The following is a 20,080-nucleotide window of genomic DNA, read 5'->3' as shown; positions in this document are numbered from 1 at the left end:
TTAAACGTAGGCACTTTTCAGTTGCAGTTTCTATTTCCTTTCAGTTGAATTGTTACTGTCTTTACGAGTGCTTACTGTCTCATTTAAATTTACGTGTGTGTGTGTGTGTGTGTGTGTGTGTGCGTGCGTGCGTGTGCATGCCTGTCCTACATTAGCGTTGTTCCTCGAACAATTGCATTTACACACAAAAAAAAAACAAACAAGTACGTCTCGCAACTTTTGCTCACCACAGAGTTTATTTTCAGCAAGAACCCCAAATCCAATGTAAAAATCCCATTGGTTTGTTTTGGTCAAGGGAACCCATGATGATGCCAACTTCAAGGTTGGATTACCAAAATACATCATATTTCATTAAAGTGTCAATATTTGGCTCAATCAAAGCCAAAGTCACTGTAAGCGGAAGTGTTTATTTTACTTGCGTCGTCGTCGCCATCATCATCACCATCATCATCATCATCACCGTATACGCCATGAAACGCACATGTAAGAGGCTCTGTGGCTGCGTGATGCTTCATTACTAATATAACCAGTGTTCTACGTGTTTGTTTGTTTTTTATGTAAACATCGGGGATGTCATTTCAGCTTTCTCCCCAGCTGGTAATTAAGTGTTAAATCACAACCACATTTCTAAAAACATTAAGACTGCTAGAAAATACAGTTGTTAATGTGAAAAAAAAAAGAGATCACGTTGAATACAAAATCAAACGTATTAAAAAGCGTTATAATCTCTAATATAAAATACATTTTCAAAATACATTCATCGGTTTGTCAGCGAAACAAAGAGCATCTAAAAATATATTTTTTGTCAAACCTCATCACATTCTATGCAAAGCTTAGTAGCTCAATGGTGTTCTCCACAGAGTGTTGTGAAGATGTTACGCTCTAACATCTTTAATAAATTGCTTCTGTCTGGAAGATGAACGTTGATTCTGCTGCGGTGAGAATCAGACAGAATGTGGGTGAATGTGTCACCTTAGTGCCGAGCACCCAAACATAACAAAATATAAACTTGGCCTTCTTGACTGCTTTAATGATCAATAAATAAGAAAAATAAGTTAGCTAAAAACATTTCAAGTATCAAATCCCTGGGTTTTCAATATCTGATGTCACAGAGGATACTGAGCGTCGTGCGCCTCCAAACGGCCAAGCTCCGGCCGCCCTGTCTGACATCCTCTCCTGGAATTCAGTTAAGGATGCCAGACTAGACACACTGCTGGTAACTGGAGGCTCACCCTGAGCACATGAGATGTAGAGAAAAGATCTGAGCTAACAATGTCCACAACTTCACTGCTTTTTCAGCGTGAATCACAAAGCTTTTTTTATGTTTAGCGTCTATCTCATCCTCTGAGGCAGTGATACTATTTCCTTTTCCCGGCAGCAAGGTGTCTCTTGGTTAGAGCCTCCAGCCTCCTCCTCTCAGCCTCCTCGGCTTTCCTCCGCTCTTCTTTTAGTTCCTTATAGCGCCACTTTGGGATCTGCAGCAGGTGCCCACCTCCATCTTTGGCACTGCTCTTCCTGCGCACCTTTTCTGGTTCATAAGTGGGTGTGGGAGCCTTGGACACCCTCACCTTCGGGATGCGGAACCCTGGCCTGACGCTGCTCCTCCTTAGCACCATGTGCATGGGTAGCAGGCTGGTCCTTCGTAGATCCATGGCTTCGTGTAGAGCCATCATGCCCAGGCTGGAGCTCCTCTGTCGGGGCACCAGACTCTGAGGCTGAAGGCTGGCCCTACGGTCAGGTGACATCTTAGCCACCAGAGTAACCCGGGAATTCTGGAAGAGTCTGAGGTTGGTGCCAAGCCTGTCGGGGTTGACGTTGCGAAGTTCCTTGGCACGCTGCTGGCGGACGATCTCTGGAACTGCATAGCGTCTTTTGCCAACGCTTGCCGGACTGTCAGGACACACCTAAAACAAAATGCACTCCCTCTTAAGAAGTTTTATAACAGAACTACTATTTGCAAACATTGAAGCCGTTCTTTCTCCGAAAAGTATTGTATTTTATTTAAAGTCCTCACAAATAGCTTTATTCAAAAGATGTTTTCCGTCCTGCATCACTGCTTGTGACCCCAGAAAGAGCCAGGTGCATATATTTAGTTTGAAGCTAATGGTGGTGCATATATTTAGTTTGGAGCTAATGGTGGTGCATATATTTAGTTTGAAGCTAATGGTGGTGCATATATTTAGTTTGAAGCTAATGGTGACTGATGGCTACCAAAAGCAAAACTGCTCAAAAAATGTTCTTTTACGAACGCTTAAGTGCATCAGAAAAACCAACAAACTGTAGTACTCCCAGCTCAGCTCTCCTGTAAATAGTTTGTTTTTTGCTCAAATCACAGTGTTGTTGTTGTTGTTGTTTTTTTGTGGATTACTGAGCATACAATTCGATAAAGAAGACCCAGATTATATGCCTTACTGTGCCTTTAGTAGCTGTCATTCACCGTTAGCTTCAAGCTGAATGCATGCACCTGGCTCATCTGCGTGAAGTGATGCAGGAGGAGAAGACATTTGTGAGCACTTGAAAGACAAAATGCACCTTTTCAGGCAAAGTATTGCTTCAATAAAAAGCACTGAAATGCTGAATCCCATTCTGTGACTGCAGAAATGCCGAACTAATACCCTTGCTTTCATAACAATGTCCTTAAATCCTTTAATAATTACATTCAATGTGAATTAGAATTTGATTTAGCTGAATTGAAATTATCACAAACTAATACTGCTTTAAAGGCATTCTGACCATAAAATTCACATTCTTCATATCACTTGTGAAGCAGTGATGAAAGACCTCGACTAATGGAAAACCACTAAAACCCAATTTCTGCACTAATGCAGAACACACAACTGTAGGAAGGCGATTACCATGTTAAACAAGAATTTATCGCTAAGATAGGAAAATGTGCATGAATTCTCCTGAGGGTGTGCAGGAAGGCAGGCAGGCAGGCAGGCAGGCAGGCAGGCAGGCAGGCACCGCTATGAATAATACAGAGGAGTTTAAAGGCTGTCTAGCTTTAAAAAAAAAAATCATCCTTTTCATAAAAAGTTGTTTCACCTTATCTTGCTTTCTATTTGAAAAATATTCGCTCTCCGAAAAGTAAGAGAGGAAGTTGACCGAGATGTGCTTGAACAGTGATGCGAGCTTACGACGTAGGGAGCCAGAGTGGGCAGGAGAGTGTGAATTTCAACAACTTGATATCGTGTGTGTCCCCCCCCCCCCTCCTCTTTTTTTGTTTTGTTTTCAAAGACTATTTCAATCTCTCACCGTATGGCACGCCACGGCAATGAAGGGGCTCCTCATGGCAGTCGTAACAGAAACCATGTGGTCGATGACGCCGTCATCCTCGGGGTTGGTGACATTTGCGATGCTGAAGATGTTCCGCACGGTGTCAGATAAGCGCTTCAGACAGCCGCGGGGCTCCTGGGATTTGGCCACCAGTGATGCTAGCGGGGGCCATTCTAGACTGAGAGATCAAGTTCAAAATAAATCCACTGCCCTCGGACACACTGATTGACTGAACTGCAAGAGATTCTCATTGTGAAATAATCTTCTCAGAAAATGTTACACAATGATTGTTAGCGGGCCTACAAATCGTATTCTCCACATTTAAAGGAAGATGCTTATTTTTTTACAGATCTTATGAACAATCATTTACATTTTTTTTAAGTGCGCTGCACTTAAATCATCTGTGTCATAAAAATTTCTATTTGAATTTAATTTGCATATCTTCCCGCCCGTGTCTGTATTTCTGAGCTTGTGGTGCACTGCCTTAATCACGTTATGGTCTTTTTAAGGATGTTTAGGATATTGTGTGAATAATGTAAGCACTCTGATCTGAGTTAAATGTGAAATCAATGCAAATAAATGTAAATGAAGGGAGTCTAACCACATATCTGATAATTCCGGTCCTTACCAGCACAGCTAGGATGCTAATCAGCATCATTTATTTTTTTTACCGGCAGGCGAGAGTAGTTTATCTGAACAAATACGGCAATGGGATTTTCCAGATGTAGCAGCATTACAGTTTATTACCTAAATGTATCAGTGAACTGGAGAGGACAGGGTCGTTCCGTCAGCCGTGTCATCACCCAGGCAGTTTCGTACCGGCCTGTGAACAAGGCCCACTCTCTGGCGGTAAAGTGGCGACCAAAGTCTCTCGCGTTGAGAGCAGCTCCTGCGGGACGTGAGGCAGAAGAAACCGTTGTCATTCCCTGCTAAGGGGTCCAGTTACAGTTACAGTCGGGTTTGTCCAGATTCTCAATAGAAAATGAAGCAGATTTAATTGAGTTTATTTTTTTAAAAAAGAGAAAAAAAGATGTGACTGAGGTGATTGCCAGAAAAGTGTGTTGTTCCTGGGTTGTTGTTTTTTTTTTAACGTGAGCATCAAACTGAAACTGACCTTTGATCCTTTGGCTGTAGTCAAATGTCACCTCTTTATCATTTCATCTTATTAGACACTGGTGTGACATTTTGTTGTAGTCATTGTGAATGTTTATTGTAGCAATGTGACCAGAATTGTATTTTTGCGTAAGTGCAGTCATATTGAACTTGACCTTTGGCCTTCAACCACCAAAATATAATCCTTTCATCTTTAAGTCCAACAGATGTTCGCACCATATTTAATGAAACTCAAGTCGTTCCACAAATTTCGTGCTCATGTCATGTGACCTTGACCTCTCACCACCGTCAGCTCATTCTTGAGTCTGAATGGAGATTTGTGACAAAATAGAAGAAATTCCTCTCAAAGAATTTCTGAAAGACTGAGTTAACAAAAATGGGACAAATGGACGAACAAGCTGAAAACTGTTTTAGGACACACAGACCCAAGAAGATGGAGACTGATGGCTAAAAGGTGCTTTGTGCCTCTCTGTCCCAAGACCTGCAGCTTTAATCCTGGAGTGTAGCAAAAAACAAAAATCAACCAGAAAAGGTCATTTCATAGATCTGTGTAGATCTTTTAAGTTTTGTTGCAGTTAGTTTCATTTCTAACTGCTCAATAATTGATATAAAATAAATCGACGAGGAATAAAGTAACTAATGGAAGGGACGACTAGATCGCGTCTGTATACGTGATTTGTTTTTGTTTTCAATAATAACGGACATTTTCCTCACCAGCCATCATAAGCGAACGCACACATTCCACACGTCCCTGCATGGCCGCTTTCATCAGAGCCGTGAAGCCGTGGCAGTTTCTCCTCTCGATGTCCAAGGCGGAAAAGTAGTTGAGCAGATAGTTGGTGATTGTTATGTGGCCTTAAAAAACAACAACAACACAGCAACAGATGATTTGACTGTCGACCAGTATTATACATGTATGTGTGGTTGTGTGTGCGTGTGCATGTGTGTGCACGTGTACGTGTGTGTGTGTGACTGAGCTTCTCTTTAAGTACACACTGTCCGTCGGTGCGTGTATTGGTGGGACTCACCTGCCTGTGCAGCGGTGATGAGAGCTGTGTTCCCCTCGCTGTCCTGCCAGTTCACATCCAGATGGGGGCATTGAGACAGCGCTATGACAACATCCACATAACCTTGGTAACATGCAACCAGCAGCCCTATCTGAGACACACGCAAAAAAGCGAGGAGTTAGACAGAAGAGGGGGAAAGTCGGAGTCAAGATTTGACAACAGCAAAAATGCTGACATACGGGTGAGAAAAGACAATTGCGGCGGTGTCTTTCACCCTCTGTGCATCTTTAAATGTAATATTTGGGAAGGAATGTGACATCTGCCGTGAACTGAACCATGGTCAAATAGAAAAATATGCTGACTCCGATTTAATGTTATGTACTTTTGTGTCTAAGAGTTCATGTCAGACAACCCTCTGTGTGTGTGTGTGTGTGTGTGTGTGTGTGTGTGTGTGTGTGTGTGTGTGTGTGTGTGTGTGTGTGAGAGAGAGAGAGAGAGAGAGAGAGCTGGGAAAACTCCTATAAAATTACTTTCCAGAAGGTGAAAATGTCACAAGCCAAGACAAACTGACCTAACCTGCACAGACAGCGCAAAGATTTGAGAGAGGCTGCACACAGAATTCTCATCGACCGTCTGTTTAATGCACTTATATATCTAAAGGTTAAGACTTTCTTCTTTTTTTAAAAGGAATATATTTCTCTTTGGCGGAAAACTGCTGATTCCTACAAGAAGCCAGTAATTAAAAAATAACAAACATTGTGTAAAAAGACCTGAAGAATCCATACGTGTTATTTCATTGCAAATTGCAGTGGTCCAATTAGTGGCGACTTAGATGTTGATCCTTGAAACTAGACACCTGCAGTTAGTGCATAGTTGGTTAACCGTAGATGTTTGCTGTCTGTATTTTCTTTTACACACACCACCACATGTGCACTTCATAGTTTTTTTTCTACTTGACTTCTAAAAGTGTGTTCTTTTTGTCACAGCTGTGTTTGCTTTATTCCATTAGCAATTGAGAAAGAACCCCGCTTCTAACCGTATTCGACTCAGCTGAGGTGCCGCTGAATCAGAAGAGCGTGTGGAGGAACTGTTGCGCAATCATCGAGTGCGAGGCTTTGTTTTTCTTTTCTTTTTTTTTCCCCCCCGTTAAAATTTGAACGTACTGGATCTTGCCGTTTGTGCCGCCTTCAAAGAGAACTCTTGAGTTTTCTTTCAAAAATATAGCTCCGAATTCAGTCCTCTGAAACTGCCAGGATTATTTAAGGAGCCATTAACCTACACAGTGTAAAAGCTTTATTTCTTTCAGTTCATTTCGTAATAAAATGGAATTACAGCACCATTTAGGATCATTATCAGAGTGCAGATGTTTCCCAATTAGTAAGCGAGGACTAACAGTTTCAACGTGTTTTAATTGTCATTCGGCTAAAATGACTCTCGTGGAAATATATGCAACACTCACTATCAGTTTTCTACACGCAATTAACTGTGTCCTACTTCAGTCAAAGGTTGATTGAAAGTACTGCTGTTAGGAGAATGACTTTTACAAATTATTTCTCTTTGACTGGTACCGATTTGAGGAAAATTGCTAAAACAATCTGAATCAAAACACAATCTCAGGGTCTTTTCTTGTACTTTTAGTAAATGTATGTTCTATTTTTGTAGTTGTATTTTGAAATCCTCTTGAATCAGAGGAAGGCTGTACTTGAAAACGCATTTCTATCTTAAGACAACAAAGTCGGCTGATCATGCGTTCCCTTATTTCATTGTCTCGTGATACTATCTGATCATTGCGTGATAATTATCGAACTATCTCGTGAAAATGCCTGTTGTTTTGTGGTAATGAGTTAATTGCCCTGCAGTTAACAAGTTAATTATCTCATTCCATCAATGTTAATGAACCCATTATCAAGAGATTGCAAGGTTCATGTTATCACAAGATAACAGCATAGCAGTATTACTTCCTTAGTACTAGATATAGCAAGTTTATATCCATGTATTTATTTTATTATCTACTCTAATGAAAGTATATTATACGGCTGATGTACACTGATATCATGATAGTCTGTGATTTTCCTGCTGCTGGAATGTAATACGTTCTATATTAAAAATGTAGTCTCTGTCGGTCCTCTTGCCCTCAGAGGGACAAGGAAAGAGTAATCGTGGAGCAATCAGAAGGCTTGAAGTTGCAACAAAGTCAGACGACATGTTTTCCACAGCAAGCTATTAATTAGCAAGATAGGAGATCAAACTGGGACTCTTTATTGGAGCCAGATGCAGCGGAAAGGTCTGTCAAGCCTAAACCACCTCAGAAAACACATTTAATCACTGCCTGCACAAGTTACAACACAAATATGAAGGTTCTGTTACTTGTCGCTACTTCATCGAGACATGTAATTTAATTTCGAGCTGTCTGCGTTTCCAGAAAAAAAAAAAAAGGGTCCACATTTAATCCCATGTGATATCAGTTCAATATAAATCAGACTTCCAATCAATCATTTCAGACTTCCTACTTCGTTGGCTTGTTACAGTTTGGTCAGTACTTAACGGAACCTCAAGATTCAGGACTCCGCTTCAATGACACAATGTTCTCTGCTCATAAAATCTACTTGATGCCCCGCACCTTTCAGCAATATCGGTGTTCCATCTCACTTTCCAGGCAGGCACGCTGTGTTACTCCTCAAACTTATTCAGTCAGACTCTGCTATGGATGTGTTCGAAAGTTATGTCTGGCTGAAATGAATAATAACTGAAGGGCGGTACAGAGAAGGCCTGAAGGTTTGCGAAAGATGCATAAAGTTTCTGGCAGCCTCGTCTATATCCACTTTTCCTTCACACGCGCACGCACACACACACACACACACACACACACACACACATAAAACTTACTGCGACAGAATGTGTGACAGGAGAAAGATTTCGATGTGCATTTATATTTCATCCTTGCAAGAGAAAATTTTTTAAAAAGTAAATGACTGAATTGAATCAGTTTGAGCATCATACTAAGTCAATACTGTGTGAGTGGTACAGCCTCTTCCCTGACATATTCATCATGAATAACTTGTCAGAATCATATTTGAGCCGTGTTGGTGAGCTCTCAGTTTAGTTCTTAACAGTTGAAACAACAATGCTTTGCGGTATTTATCGTGCATGTGTTGTACAAGTGATTTCACCTGGAAGACAGAGATTAACTTTTGGGGACACAACACACCAGGCTTTCAGCCAGCTGGATGTTAGCACATAAGCGTTGTCAGAACTGTGAGTTTTGAAGTGAAAACGTGGTCCCGGGAAGTAAAAGTAATTGTAGATCCTGGAGAAAAAGTCCACTTTCACGAGATTTGTTTGATATTTGTTTCAATACAAACACGCATTCTTTGGCAAGCTTACAGCCCGCAGACAACAACAGCCCATTTTCTGTGTGAACCTCTTTGACGCACAAGCGCAAACGCTATCATTTCACTTCTTTGTTACCTTTTTTCTCTCAGGTTCTCGGTCAACAGGCGCCATCATATTCATGTTGGCGAGTGGCGACAGAACAATCCGAGCTAGGGGCGTCATGTAAGTAGAAAGACTCACATGAATTGCAGTGATTGAAACGGCAATCGAACCCACTCGATGACTAACTGGAAGGCCAAAGGGATAAAAATAACCAGGCTACCTGGCAGCTCCAAACAATCATCAGAGAGAGGTAAGTGCGAGCTTGCTGCATGTGTGCTTGCAGGTATGACAGCACTGAGAGTGAAGGGAGGCTTTCTTTACTCATAGTTGTTTTTTTGGAGGGGGGGGGGGATTATGTGTTTTGCATGTAGGCCAAATGAAGATGCAGACTATGGCAGTTTTAAAGCTTTCATTACTTCACGCTGATGGACACATATGTCCTCCCTGACTGTAATCTCCTCTGTCCCATTACACTGAATTGCAGCTGCCTTCATAAAATGTTATGAGCTTTCTATCCCCAAAGTTAATGCAGAGCCAAACATTTATTGAAGTGCAGTTTTCTTTCAACATTAATATAGCCCGTCAAATATAATGTAGTATAAAGTGGAAGGCTTGCATCTAAACTGCCCTGTGGGGGTTATTTGCCTGTTTGACTATGACTGTGGAACAGCTGCTCGCAGGGCGGCTCCCATGGGTGTTAGCCTCCTTGCTAGCCTTGCTAACCGATTTCAGTTGACCGTAAATTAAGAGTTCAAGTCATGTCGTTACACAAGGTATGTTACATTGTTGCAGTAACCCAGATTAGCAGTGAGGTTACAAGAGGTGAGGGTGATCGTAGCTAGAGACATGCTGGCAGCAAACGCTAGCACCCAAAGGTTTTAGCCTCCTTGCTAGCATGCCTGACTCTCATGCCCATGTTTAAGAGTTCAAGTCAAGTCTTCTTCTTGTTACACAAAGCAGGTTAAAGTAGTGCCATGACCCGGATTAAGAGTGAGGTAAAAGAAGCCAGAGACAGGCTGGCGACAAACAATAGCTTTTAGCCACCTCTTTAACACAGCTTTGCAGCGTCTGTGATTTTGAAGTCAACTCTAACAAGCCCCCAAACATACTGGTCCGATTATATTCTTCTCTGAAAGAAGAGACTTGTTAGCCTCACTAGTTTACACTCTCATTTTTATTTTTGTTACACCGGTTTTGTTTCAATCTGAAGTGTGTGGTGCTTTTTACCAAACATGGGTTTCGTAGTTGAGGACAAGGAAGACTGCAGACAGTGCATTCACAGTCCACGTGATATATTTTCTGATAATAAATATACTGCAAACAATGTTGATGCAACATATGGTGAACACCTAAAATTAGGACCAGTAAATCACCAGCAGGTAGCCGGTATTCACATCCACAAGAGCGCACAAATGTATGGGGCGCAATCGAATGATATCTAAATTCTGACTGTCAAAGTTAGATGTGCAAACAAGTTTTGTGTTGAAATGTGACCATAGACACACAAATTCTGGTCAATTTATTAGCCTACACTCACACACATACACACCCACATACACAGCAGACACACCGACACAAAGAGTAATCTGGGGAATATCCAGGGCTTGGAATAGAAAGGCTTAGCCGTATCAGTCATTGAGACGGGGAGAGAGGGAGGGAAAGAGAGAGAGAGAGAGAGAGAGAGAGAGAGATGCAATCGTGTGGCTACAGCTGAGGCTATGTATTGACTGGCTCCAATATGGATGACACAACACCCATGTCACCTTTCAAATCCCAGATGCAGAAAAGACCAATTTCAACTGTCTCCCCAAATGTAACCGTATAATAACGTATTCAGCAAAACATACCGAAGAGCCTTAAGCTCCTATAGGCTGAAATGAATTGAGAGGGTAGCTAGGAAATAAAGCAAATTCTATCTTAAATAATAGAACCAAGTCTACCTGGGCTTACTACACCGCAGTGGAGGAAAGCGGGGGTGCACACGGGTTCAAAGCATCCGATCAAGGATCCACAAACAAACCTCCAGATTTGCACTGCTAACAGAGTCAAAATTATTTAATCCCCCTGTAATGTCTGTCATTTTTGCCTAAATCTACAAGTTTTTTCTGTCAGTAATCACTCGTGTAAAAGACATTTAAAAATCTGTGTCTTAGAGGGAAAATTCTGTCACACGTGCACACTGAAGCAAATCCACTCTAGATTAGCACCAGCAGCACCGACACAGTTGTACTCGGCCATGTTTTCGTCAATAGCCTCCCCGTTAACTCTTCTGTCTGCAGCTCAGCGCCTGTATCAAATCCGATGTGTATGACTGTCACTTTGATTTTTCCACTCATCTGTATTTGCTACCAGCATCATACGCGCTACCATCTGCAGCGCCAAATTTCTCTCTCTCTCTCTCTCTCTCTCTCTCTCCCCCCGGCAGTGCCTCATTTAGACCATTTGCCTGTCAGCCTGATGCTCCGTGTGTGTGTCAGTCATTCTCCATCTGTGTGACACTGTGGTCAACTTTATTGCCTGTTGCATTAGCTTGGGAGAGTGAAACATGCTGCCTTTGTCCTGCCTTGCCTCTTGATCCCACCCACTGTGGAAAATTTGATAGTGTTCTAGAGGGAGAGAACTGTGTGTGTGGATGCGTGTGTGTGTGTGTGTGTGTGTGGGTGAGGGAGAGAAGGGAGACAAACAGCGGATGGGGGGGGCAGCCTCACATAAGTTGATTAGATTCTGTGTGTTTAGGTTTGTGTATATTTATTGTGTTTTTATGTGAACATGACAGCTTATTGGATTCACTGAGAGAGGAGCACACTCCTTTTCCACACAGGGTTTGAGGTCCCTGAGGACACACACTAATTTGATACTGGACATAAGAAGGAACAACACACACATAAGTCTATCTTAGAACAACAAAGATCAACCCGATGTGTGTCTCACTTGACACAGCTTCATCTTTGGGACAAAACCAGGAGTAAGGCTAAGGCTTCATATTCATACGGACCCTGCAAAGGTTTTGTGTGTGGGAAACAATTCAGGATTCCCGATGTGTGTCTCCAGTGTCCAGTCTCCAGTCTCCATATGACAAGATTTTTGTAACATTCCCATGTAAACATTGTGAATGTTAAAAAGAGTACTTATTTCCCAAAATATTTAGAAATGCTCATGAATTTAATATTCATCACATTGTTTCCTCCTCACAAACGAGAGGCAATCACCAAAACTGACATCAACGTCAGCCATCAGACAGATGCCTCTATATTTAAAAAAAAAAGACCAACATCTGCCGATACCGATGATGCCCTGGTGTTATCGTGCATCTCTTGGCCTGCCACCTAACAGAGGAAACTTGGCGCTCTCATTCAGTTAGTCAATACCAAAACTGGAAACTATGGGTTCATGTTATGTTTGAATAATAAGAAGAGGAGAAAAAGCAGTTTTATGTTTTGTTTATTTTCCTCGAATGTATAAAAAAGCAAACCCTGACCGAGGTAGTGCCTGTGATTTTTGTTACACCCCTGCACCGAACTGAGGTTTCTGAGGTTGACAGCATATTCTGTAACCTTAAACGAGGAGAATTAAACACGTGTTCTTGCCTGTGACCTAGATAGTGGTTTGCCACTAAGTATCTTACTATACCCCCACCCCCACCCCTATTTTTTTTTTTTAAAAAAGACTGTTTCTCGCTGTCGTCTGAGGGTACAGGCTGTTTATGTCAACAACTGTTGGAGTCATACGAGCTAATCAGGTTTCAACAAGTGCATCGGGCAATGGAAGGTAGTAAAGTTGTTACCTTTCAAAGGCTTTGTTGAAAAGAGTCTTCCAAACCACGCTGGTAAAAATAATAGCAAAGGTTATAGGGATGGTTTGTGACAATCATATTTCAGCAAGAAAATATACATTTTCAGGATAAACCAATTCAGTCCCCCCCCCCCCCCCCCCCTCTCTGCGTGTCTCAACCTTCATCCGTGCTGTGATGGAGGATTGTTGATATTTTGGTTGTGTTTTATCTTGGATTCTTTCTGGGCTGTACCAGTGTGATGCGTTGAGGTTGTGTGTTTGCTCGAATTCGCACAGCCACAAAGACTCATGAGGACACTTTGGTGTGGTTCGCTGCTGTTCCTGCGTTCAACAACAGATGCCACAACACGAAGATCATATTATTCAAAGTGATACTTCACCAACAAAAAGTGTATTTCACCTTCCAAGCACTCACAGGTGTCTTGAGCTCACAAAGATTATTTTTTTTGCACCGCTACATCGCTTCACTTTGAAACCAGGCTGCAGAAAGAGCCAGTCGTGTAGATTTAGCTCGAAGCTAATGACGCCCCGTGACCACCGACCATAAATGTTTCAACTCTCTCAAGCATCACCGAGTATAACACGTCTTCCTTATCCAACTGTATCCTCAGCAAACACTAAACTGGGTTAAAAACAAACACGCTAAAAACAAGCAAGCGAAAACACCTACAGTTGGGCGCTGACGTGAAAGAGCAGGTCGGTTCAACTGGACGTGCCAGCTGGTCACATCTGATGTGATGGTGGATGAGCGGAGAGAAAGAGGGCAGTTTCGTTGTTTGTTTTACGGGGCACCATTAGCACCGAGCTAAATGTACGTGGCCGGCTCTTTCCCTATTCTGGAATGCCAAACAAATGACACAGTGGTGGAAATCCATCTGTGCTAACTTTTAGTTTTGGTATAACTTGAAAGCTGAATTTGTGTGGTTGTTTTGGCTGCAGGTGATGTAGCACTGCATGACATACAGCTGCGTCTTCAGCATCTGCTGATGTTCCTTTATGCAAAACACTGCAGTCCCCTGTGCTGGGATGCAGACCCCCCCCCCCCGCTGAAGGGCAAATTATAAGACATGGACATGACTAGACAAGCATGGAATAATATGGCTGTGTGCAGGACCTTTAGCACTCTAGCATGCAACATGCATCTTATTAACATTAAAAAAAAAATCCAAGTTCCATTTCCTTTAAATTGACACAATCACATATAATATTACAAATCTCTTGAAACTTTCTGCTGGTTTTTTTTGGTTTGTTTTATTGTCCAATATTTTGTTTTGTTGTGTTTCAAATTCTGAAAATTGGAGAACGCGCTTGATGATTCATCCAGAGTGACTGAATGAATGAATGAATGAATGAATGGAGCTTCATGTTATGTAAGGTTATTGAAATCTGTGGCAGGATGTCGAAGCAACACACACACACACACACACACACAGAGCCTGATGAGCTTTACAGATTCACCGTGAGTGTGTATTGTGTCTCTGGATGTGTGCGCGTCCCTGAGGTCAAGCACACATCCTGTTATCTCTACAACAACAAAACTCTTGCTCTTTTTGTCTCTCGCTGCGACAACACACACTGTACACACTGGCATGTAATTTGGCTTTCCAAATTAATCCCTGGACCTTTGACCTTTCACTTGTGTGGAAGTGTGTGCTTTCCGCTGTCCTGCGTGTTCCACGGCAGATAAGAAGAGAGGAGAAAGCTTGACATTCCAATGATGTCACTCTCCTCTTCCTTTCCATGACCTCATCACTAATTATATAGGATACGTGTAGAAATAAGAAGGAAAGAGAAGGCATTTCGAGGTAGCCTGAAGGTATGAAAGCGGAGTTTGGCAGCTGACAAAATCAGCAGGGAGAGTGTTACCGGGAAAGCAAATGAAAAAAAACAAACAAAAACAAAAAACACTCCATCTTTGTTTACTACTGCGAGCAAACTTTTCCTTCTAAGAAAGTTAATGCAGAGTTAACACAAATTCACTGTGCAACAAGAATGCATGAATAATTTTCAGCAAGGAGCTCTCACTCTCAGCCAATTCCATTAGTGTCAGGGAAGCGTCCACATGGATTATGGATTCTTCTTGTCGCCCTGGGCTGCAGTTCTTTGGCAGGAGATTATAATACACAAGGTGTAAAAGGACATGCACTTTGATTGCACTGTAGATAGAAAATAACGTCATTCTGAGAATAGATAAGAATTTTCCGCATGGGACTTATTGGGAATACGCTGGAATTAGCGGAATCAAGCCGGATCTTTCGGGGTTACTGTTCGTACCTCGTCATGGAAAGACATGGACGTTTTGTGTTTTCACGAGCACGTTTGCATGCCAACGTAAGGCTAAGCCTATTTGAATTTTAATGCGTTCATTGCATGTGGCCTCAAAATTCCTGCAAAAGAATGGAAAATGCTGCTGAACTATGCATGATGTGACAGAGGAACACAGTGAAATCACACCAGAACGCTCCGATTTCTCCCCTTCCCAATCGTCCCACTCTTTTGCCAAAACAAAAGAGAAAAAAAAAAACAAATTCCCAAGCTTAACTTCCCATGAAATTCCCTTTGAACCCCGGCCATGAATGAAGCCGAGGTCAATGAATACTGCTACCTGATATTTAGCTTAGCATAAACCCATCTTGTAAGGTTGGCGTTTTAAATCAAACTTGGGCCTTAAAAAGACAGCTGACACAGCTTTGATGTAGACGTCTGTCATTGTCTTATTTTTAGATGTTTCCCCACGCACTCCCACGAATGAAATCTGGAAGAAATATCACACACACTCTTACACACTGACATCTAAGTGCTCTGCTAACTGAAAAAAAGAGGCTTCACAAACTATCAGTCTGCAAGCGTTCAGTCAGAAATAATGCGTAAGGGTGTGATAAATACTGACTATAATCTAGTCTGTGTTTCCTATGATTTTGAAACACTTTAAACAGCAAATGTTTGCCTGCTACAGAAATCGCACTTGACTTGAGACATAATTTAGGAAGCGGGCGTCAGGCCATGATGAAAATGAACAGAATTTATGATGGAATATTTTGATCTCTCAAAGGTCTCCTGAACTCCACAATATTCACTTTACAGCCTTGTTGAGGTTGACGCAGGTCAATGTGCCTTCAAGTAACGGTAAGTCACATGACATGGGGCCAGTGGGCAGGTATTAAGCAGGTCAGGCTAGACACTTTCCCCGGATCTCAAAATAGACGATTAAGCCACAGCCAAAGCTGAGGCTTAATTATTATTTCACTCCCTCCTGAGTCTGATGATTGGGAACTGAAGTCAAGAGCAGGAAGGTGTCATGATTGTTGCGTTTTTTGTTTGAAAGGTGTTCCTAAGACAGGTCACCTATTGCCCCTTCCACTTTCTCCGTAATTTGCTCCAAAAATATGCGATATAAAGATTCCTAACTGAGCCCTAGATGTCAACAAGGCCACGTTTTGACGCTCCTCCACTTGCAGGCAACTGGTGCTTCCTACCCTGTTATTCCTGTCCGTCTGCTTGACCTCCTCCTCCTTCACTCCATGTCGGATCATGATCCGGACGATGGCCGCGTTGTTGGTGCAGCACGCCTGGAAGAAGGAGAGCGGTTCCGGGCTCTCCGGAGACGGGCTGCGCTCCGAGTCCGCAAACACATCATCAGGCGGGTAGAAAGAGTCGTCCGACGCGATACTCCGACTGTCGTCCAAGTCCTCAAAGTCAACTTCTTCGAAGTCGTCATCGTCGTCGTCACTTCCATCATCGTCATCCTCGCACGAGCCCAGGTAGTTCTCGTCGTCAGAGTTAGGGACCAGCTCCTCGGCTATGGTCGGCTGGATTTGACCAGTGCTCCCCCCGGTTTTCTGCTGCTGCTGCAGCTGTTTGACCCGGACCGACGGTGCGCCTCCTCCATCCCTGTCGTCCGTGATCAGCACCATCTAACCCCCGAGCCTAGGGCACTGTCCTCGGGGGAGAGTGCAGCCTGGCATGGACATCGGGACTGGCTGTCTCTCCTAGCAGAACCAGAAGCTAACTACCGTGCCAGGAAAGTCAGTTACATCGCTGAGCGGAGCCCAAACTACACCTTCATCTGGGGTGGCATTAGTGGACTGGGTTGCGCGTGCAGCCACCCATCAGTCATCATCTGGTCCTCTCACTGCGCGCGCCCTCAAAACAAAACCACGTTGGAGCACTTGGAGAGCTCAGGGTGTGAGTGTAAAACACACCCCGATGCAGGGTCTTCCTAAAGTGAAGCGACAGCAGGGAGGAGTACAAGAAGGTCCCGTCCCATGTTGGGCGGAGAGAGACAGCAGCCTGTAACCTTCAGTCGCCTAATCCGATTAGATGGGACTGGGACACACACACACACACACACACACACACACACGCTCTCTCTCTCTCTTCTCTCTCTTGTGTTGTTCAGAGATTAACTACACTCATTAGCCCCAATAATGAAATTATTTCTTTTATTTGTTTGGTCAGATTATATATATATATATATATATATATATATATATATATATATATATATATATATATATATATATATATATATATATAAATTTAAAAGTGGATGACATCTGTACTCTCACCATCTCTACTGATGAATAAATTAAAAGGTGCTTCAACATTTATTTTGAAATCCTCATAGGGACGCAGCTTGAACAACAGAGTGTTTATGGCTCTTCTATTTTATCTCTTCTCAAGAATTCTCCAGTCAGAAAAATTACAGAAATAAGACCGTAGAAACATTGGTTTTGAGCCTACATTCCCTTTTGAGTCATAAAATAAGCACGTAAACAGTGATTCAGCACTTCACATGTACATATGTCATTTTATTTATCACAGATATGTTGTTTTAGTCAGTGTTTTGTGTGTTAAATATAAATCCTTGTTCAAAACATTCGTCCCACTGGTTGCTTGAGCGGCAGTTTGTGTGAGTGCGTGTCATGTGATTTTGTTCGGGTTAATTAATAATGTTCTTTTTGTGGTTTACTCAAATAAACTACAGTACTGCTACATCAGAGTGAGGGAAGATGATATGGAGGAAAACTGCAGTGCCAACCTATGTTTACTCATTTCATTGATAATCCATAGAGCACTGTTTTATAATAGAGTATTATAGTAGATTGTGCGCTTACATCCAGCAAATGAAGCAGATTATTCTGAAAGGATTATTACGATGACTGTAGCTCGTGTGTGTGATTTTCCATCATCGTTTATTTGGTTTGTGGGATACTTTATTTTAGACACAGCCTTGGTGTATTCAGTGTAGTCACCTCTCCCTCTCTCTTTTTATTGGAAATCAGCCAACGGAGATAATAGAAACACAGATTGGGCTTCATTGCTTGGCTCATATTTACCAGGCAGATCAACAGTGGGGAGAGTCGGGATGCGTGTGTGTGTGTGTGTGTGTGTGTGTGTGTGTGCGCTTGTGAGCCGTTTCAGTTCATGAAATATTCATACAAATGTGTTTAAAGATAAATTAAATGAAAATGACTGTGCCCACGCAACCAGAGACATTCTTTCATGGACGTTTGAGAAAACATGAAAGAATAGAAATACACTGGATTAATAGTCGTACGCTCACTTATCACCTCATTTGATCGACCTGTTAAACGCATTGCAATCCAATCCAACAGATTAAAGTGCATTGTATTTACGTAGAAAGTGCCAGTATTCTACAATATGAAATGTCCTCCTGCCGGATTTGCAGAGAAAAAAAAGTGATGTTGTCTCAGTAATTAATACATCAGTCCACTGTGATCACCTGCTGTGGAAAACCAAGTGCACGACAGTCCCAGTGTGTACCCATTATTATGATACCTCCATCCCTCCCCAGCTGAGAGCGCTGCTCTCCTGTGGCTCCTCCATCTCTATGGTATCACTTTGCTGCTGTGTGGGTGACAGCCAGAGTTAGCGCCCGCGCTAATATGCACCCGTGAAAAGGTACAAAAGGTCTCAGTCCTCACTTTTTTTTCTTCTTTTTTTTAGCTGTAAAGACATTGCAACGTCTTTTTAAGATTTTTTCCACATGCATTTACTTCTGGAAGTGCCTCCAATCATGTCATTGTCACACATGAGACATATCTCAAGGCAGTTATTTTTATAACTCCACATCACAACAAAAGTTATCTAATGACACTTTCTGAACAAAGGCTGTAATGAGCCATAGAATTTAATTTAGTTGAATTCAGTTTGATGCACTTGAATGAGACCCAACTATTCCCCGATGAACATGCGCTTGGCAACAGCGACGACTACATCTGGAAAAAAATGAATACCTCAGACAACTAATTAAACGTTAGGCGGTACATACATTACTTGGATTTGTTGTCTACATTTACCATTGATATTATAAAAACAGCTTCATGTAATGCGTGATCATTTTTGTGCATTGAAAAAGCCTATAAATCCTATATTCCGTGTTGGTTTGCAGCAGAAATCAAGGGGCAAACAGGATATAGTTCCTTTTAGTTATAGGAAGAGTTCTAGTTTTTATATTTAACTCAGATCAAAGTGTTGCTGGATAACTGAGCGTACGGGCAGATAAAGAAGGTGTGGATTTGAGCGGACGATGCGCTGGAGAGTTTGGAACTGAGGTTTTTGGGTAGTTTTGCTGCTGTTTGCTGTTGGTGGCAGTGGCGCGCCATTAGCTTCAGGCTAAATGTATGTGGCTGGCTTTTTCTGCATTGAGGAGTCATAAAGAAGTCATGCAGCAGTGAAAAAAAACCCATCTTTGTGAGCAAGGCATCCATTTGTAAGTATTTGTAATGCATAATACTGATATTATTTTAATGCAAGGACAGTCGAATGGCAGCAAGCTTCTCGAACTAAGCTTGGTTTATTTACCAAAGTGCTACTTTAAACATATGTAGCTGCTGAGTCTGTTAAAGGTTCTGTGTTGGAAGGACTTGCTGGCCTTAAATAATGAATTTAAATGGTCAAAAATAAATTTTTCAATAGTCCTCTTGCTTTCATGCCCTTCAAAGCGTAACGTCCTTGCTGCTGGTAGTTGTAGACAAGCCGCCTCCCCTCACTCATTCATATATTTATCCTAACCCACAAACAGCCCAGAGCCTCCCAACACACCGTGGTCTCTTCTGTGGCATACCTGAAGCCCGGCTACAGCACAAAGATCTCCTATGAGCCTCCTCTTTACACAAACACCCAACTGTTTAGGTTTGTGTGAGCAGCAGCAGCAGCAGCAGCAGCAGCAGCAGCAAGTGTTTCACTTTAAATGAAGCCGCTTGTGTTTCGGAGGAAGATGTTTTTCTTCCCCCTCCTCATAGCAAAGGCATAATGCGCCGCTTATTAAAAGATTGATCGGAAACTCTTCATATTATTGCTTCATCAGTAAATGAGGCCTGGAGGAAAGCAGAGGACAACCCTTCCAGGCACAGAGACAGATTTGGCTGCAGCTGAAAAGGAGAAATTCAATAGTCCAACAGCGGTAATCCACAAGCAGTAATGAACTCATT

At 42.2% G+C, this 20,080-nt stretch overlaps 1 protein-coding gene across 1 annotated transcript; it reads right to left on the bottom strand.

Annotated features, from left to right (window-relative positions):
* Positions 1 to 212: 212 nt before the first annotated feature.
* Positions 213 to 16,875, bottom strand: ankrd33ba (ankyrin repeat domain 33ba). The gene is made up of 6 exons (XM_086191245.1): positions 16,100 to 16,875; positions 5,418 to 5,547; positions 5,104 to 5,244; positions 4,024 to 4,165; positions 3,256 to 3,454; positions 213 to 1,904 (listed from the first exon to the last, which is right to left on the bottom strand). Exons 1-6 carry the CDS (start codon positions 16,535 to 16,537, stop codon positions 1,359 to 1,361), a joined length of 1,596 nt encoding a protein of 531 aa, XP_086047371.1. The 5' UTR covers positions 16,538 to 16,875; the 3' UTR covers positions 213 to 1,358.
* Between the last annotated feature and the right edge of the window lie 3,205 nt (positions 16,876 to 20,080).

Source organism: Aulostomus chinensis, chromosome 21, assembly GCF_037954235.1.
Source record: "Aulostomus chinensis isolate RoL2024-O1b breed Wild chromosome 21, RoL_Achi_v1.0, whole genome shotgun sequence".
NCBI classification, from domain to species: Eukaryota; Metazoa; Chordata; class Actinopteri; order Syngnathiformes; family Aulostomidae; genus Aulostomus; species Aulostomus chinensis.
This window is presented reverse-complemented; position numbering and strand designations above follow the sequence as displayed.

Bases quoted from the DNA above. Each gene is read 5' to 3' on its own strand.
- ankrd33ba (XM_086191245.1), bottom strand. From the start codon at position 16,537: ATGGTGCTGATCACGGACGACAGGGATGGAGGAGGCGCACCGTCGGTC. The intron at 5,245-5,417 runs GTGAGTCCCACC...TTGTTTTTTAAG, and splicing joins CATCACCGCTGCACAGGCAG to GCCACATAACAATCACCAAC. The intron at 3,455-4,023 runs GTAATAAACTGT...TTGATCTCTCAG, and splicing joins CAGTTCACTGATACATTTAG to TCTAGAATGGCCCCCGCTAG.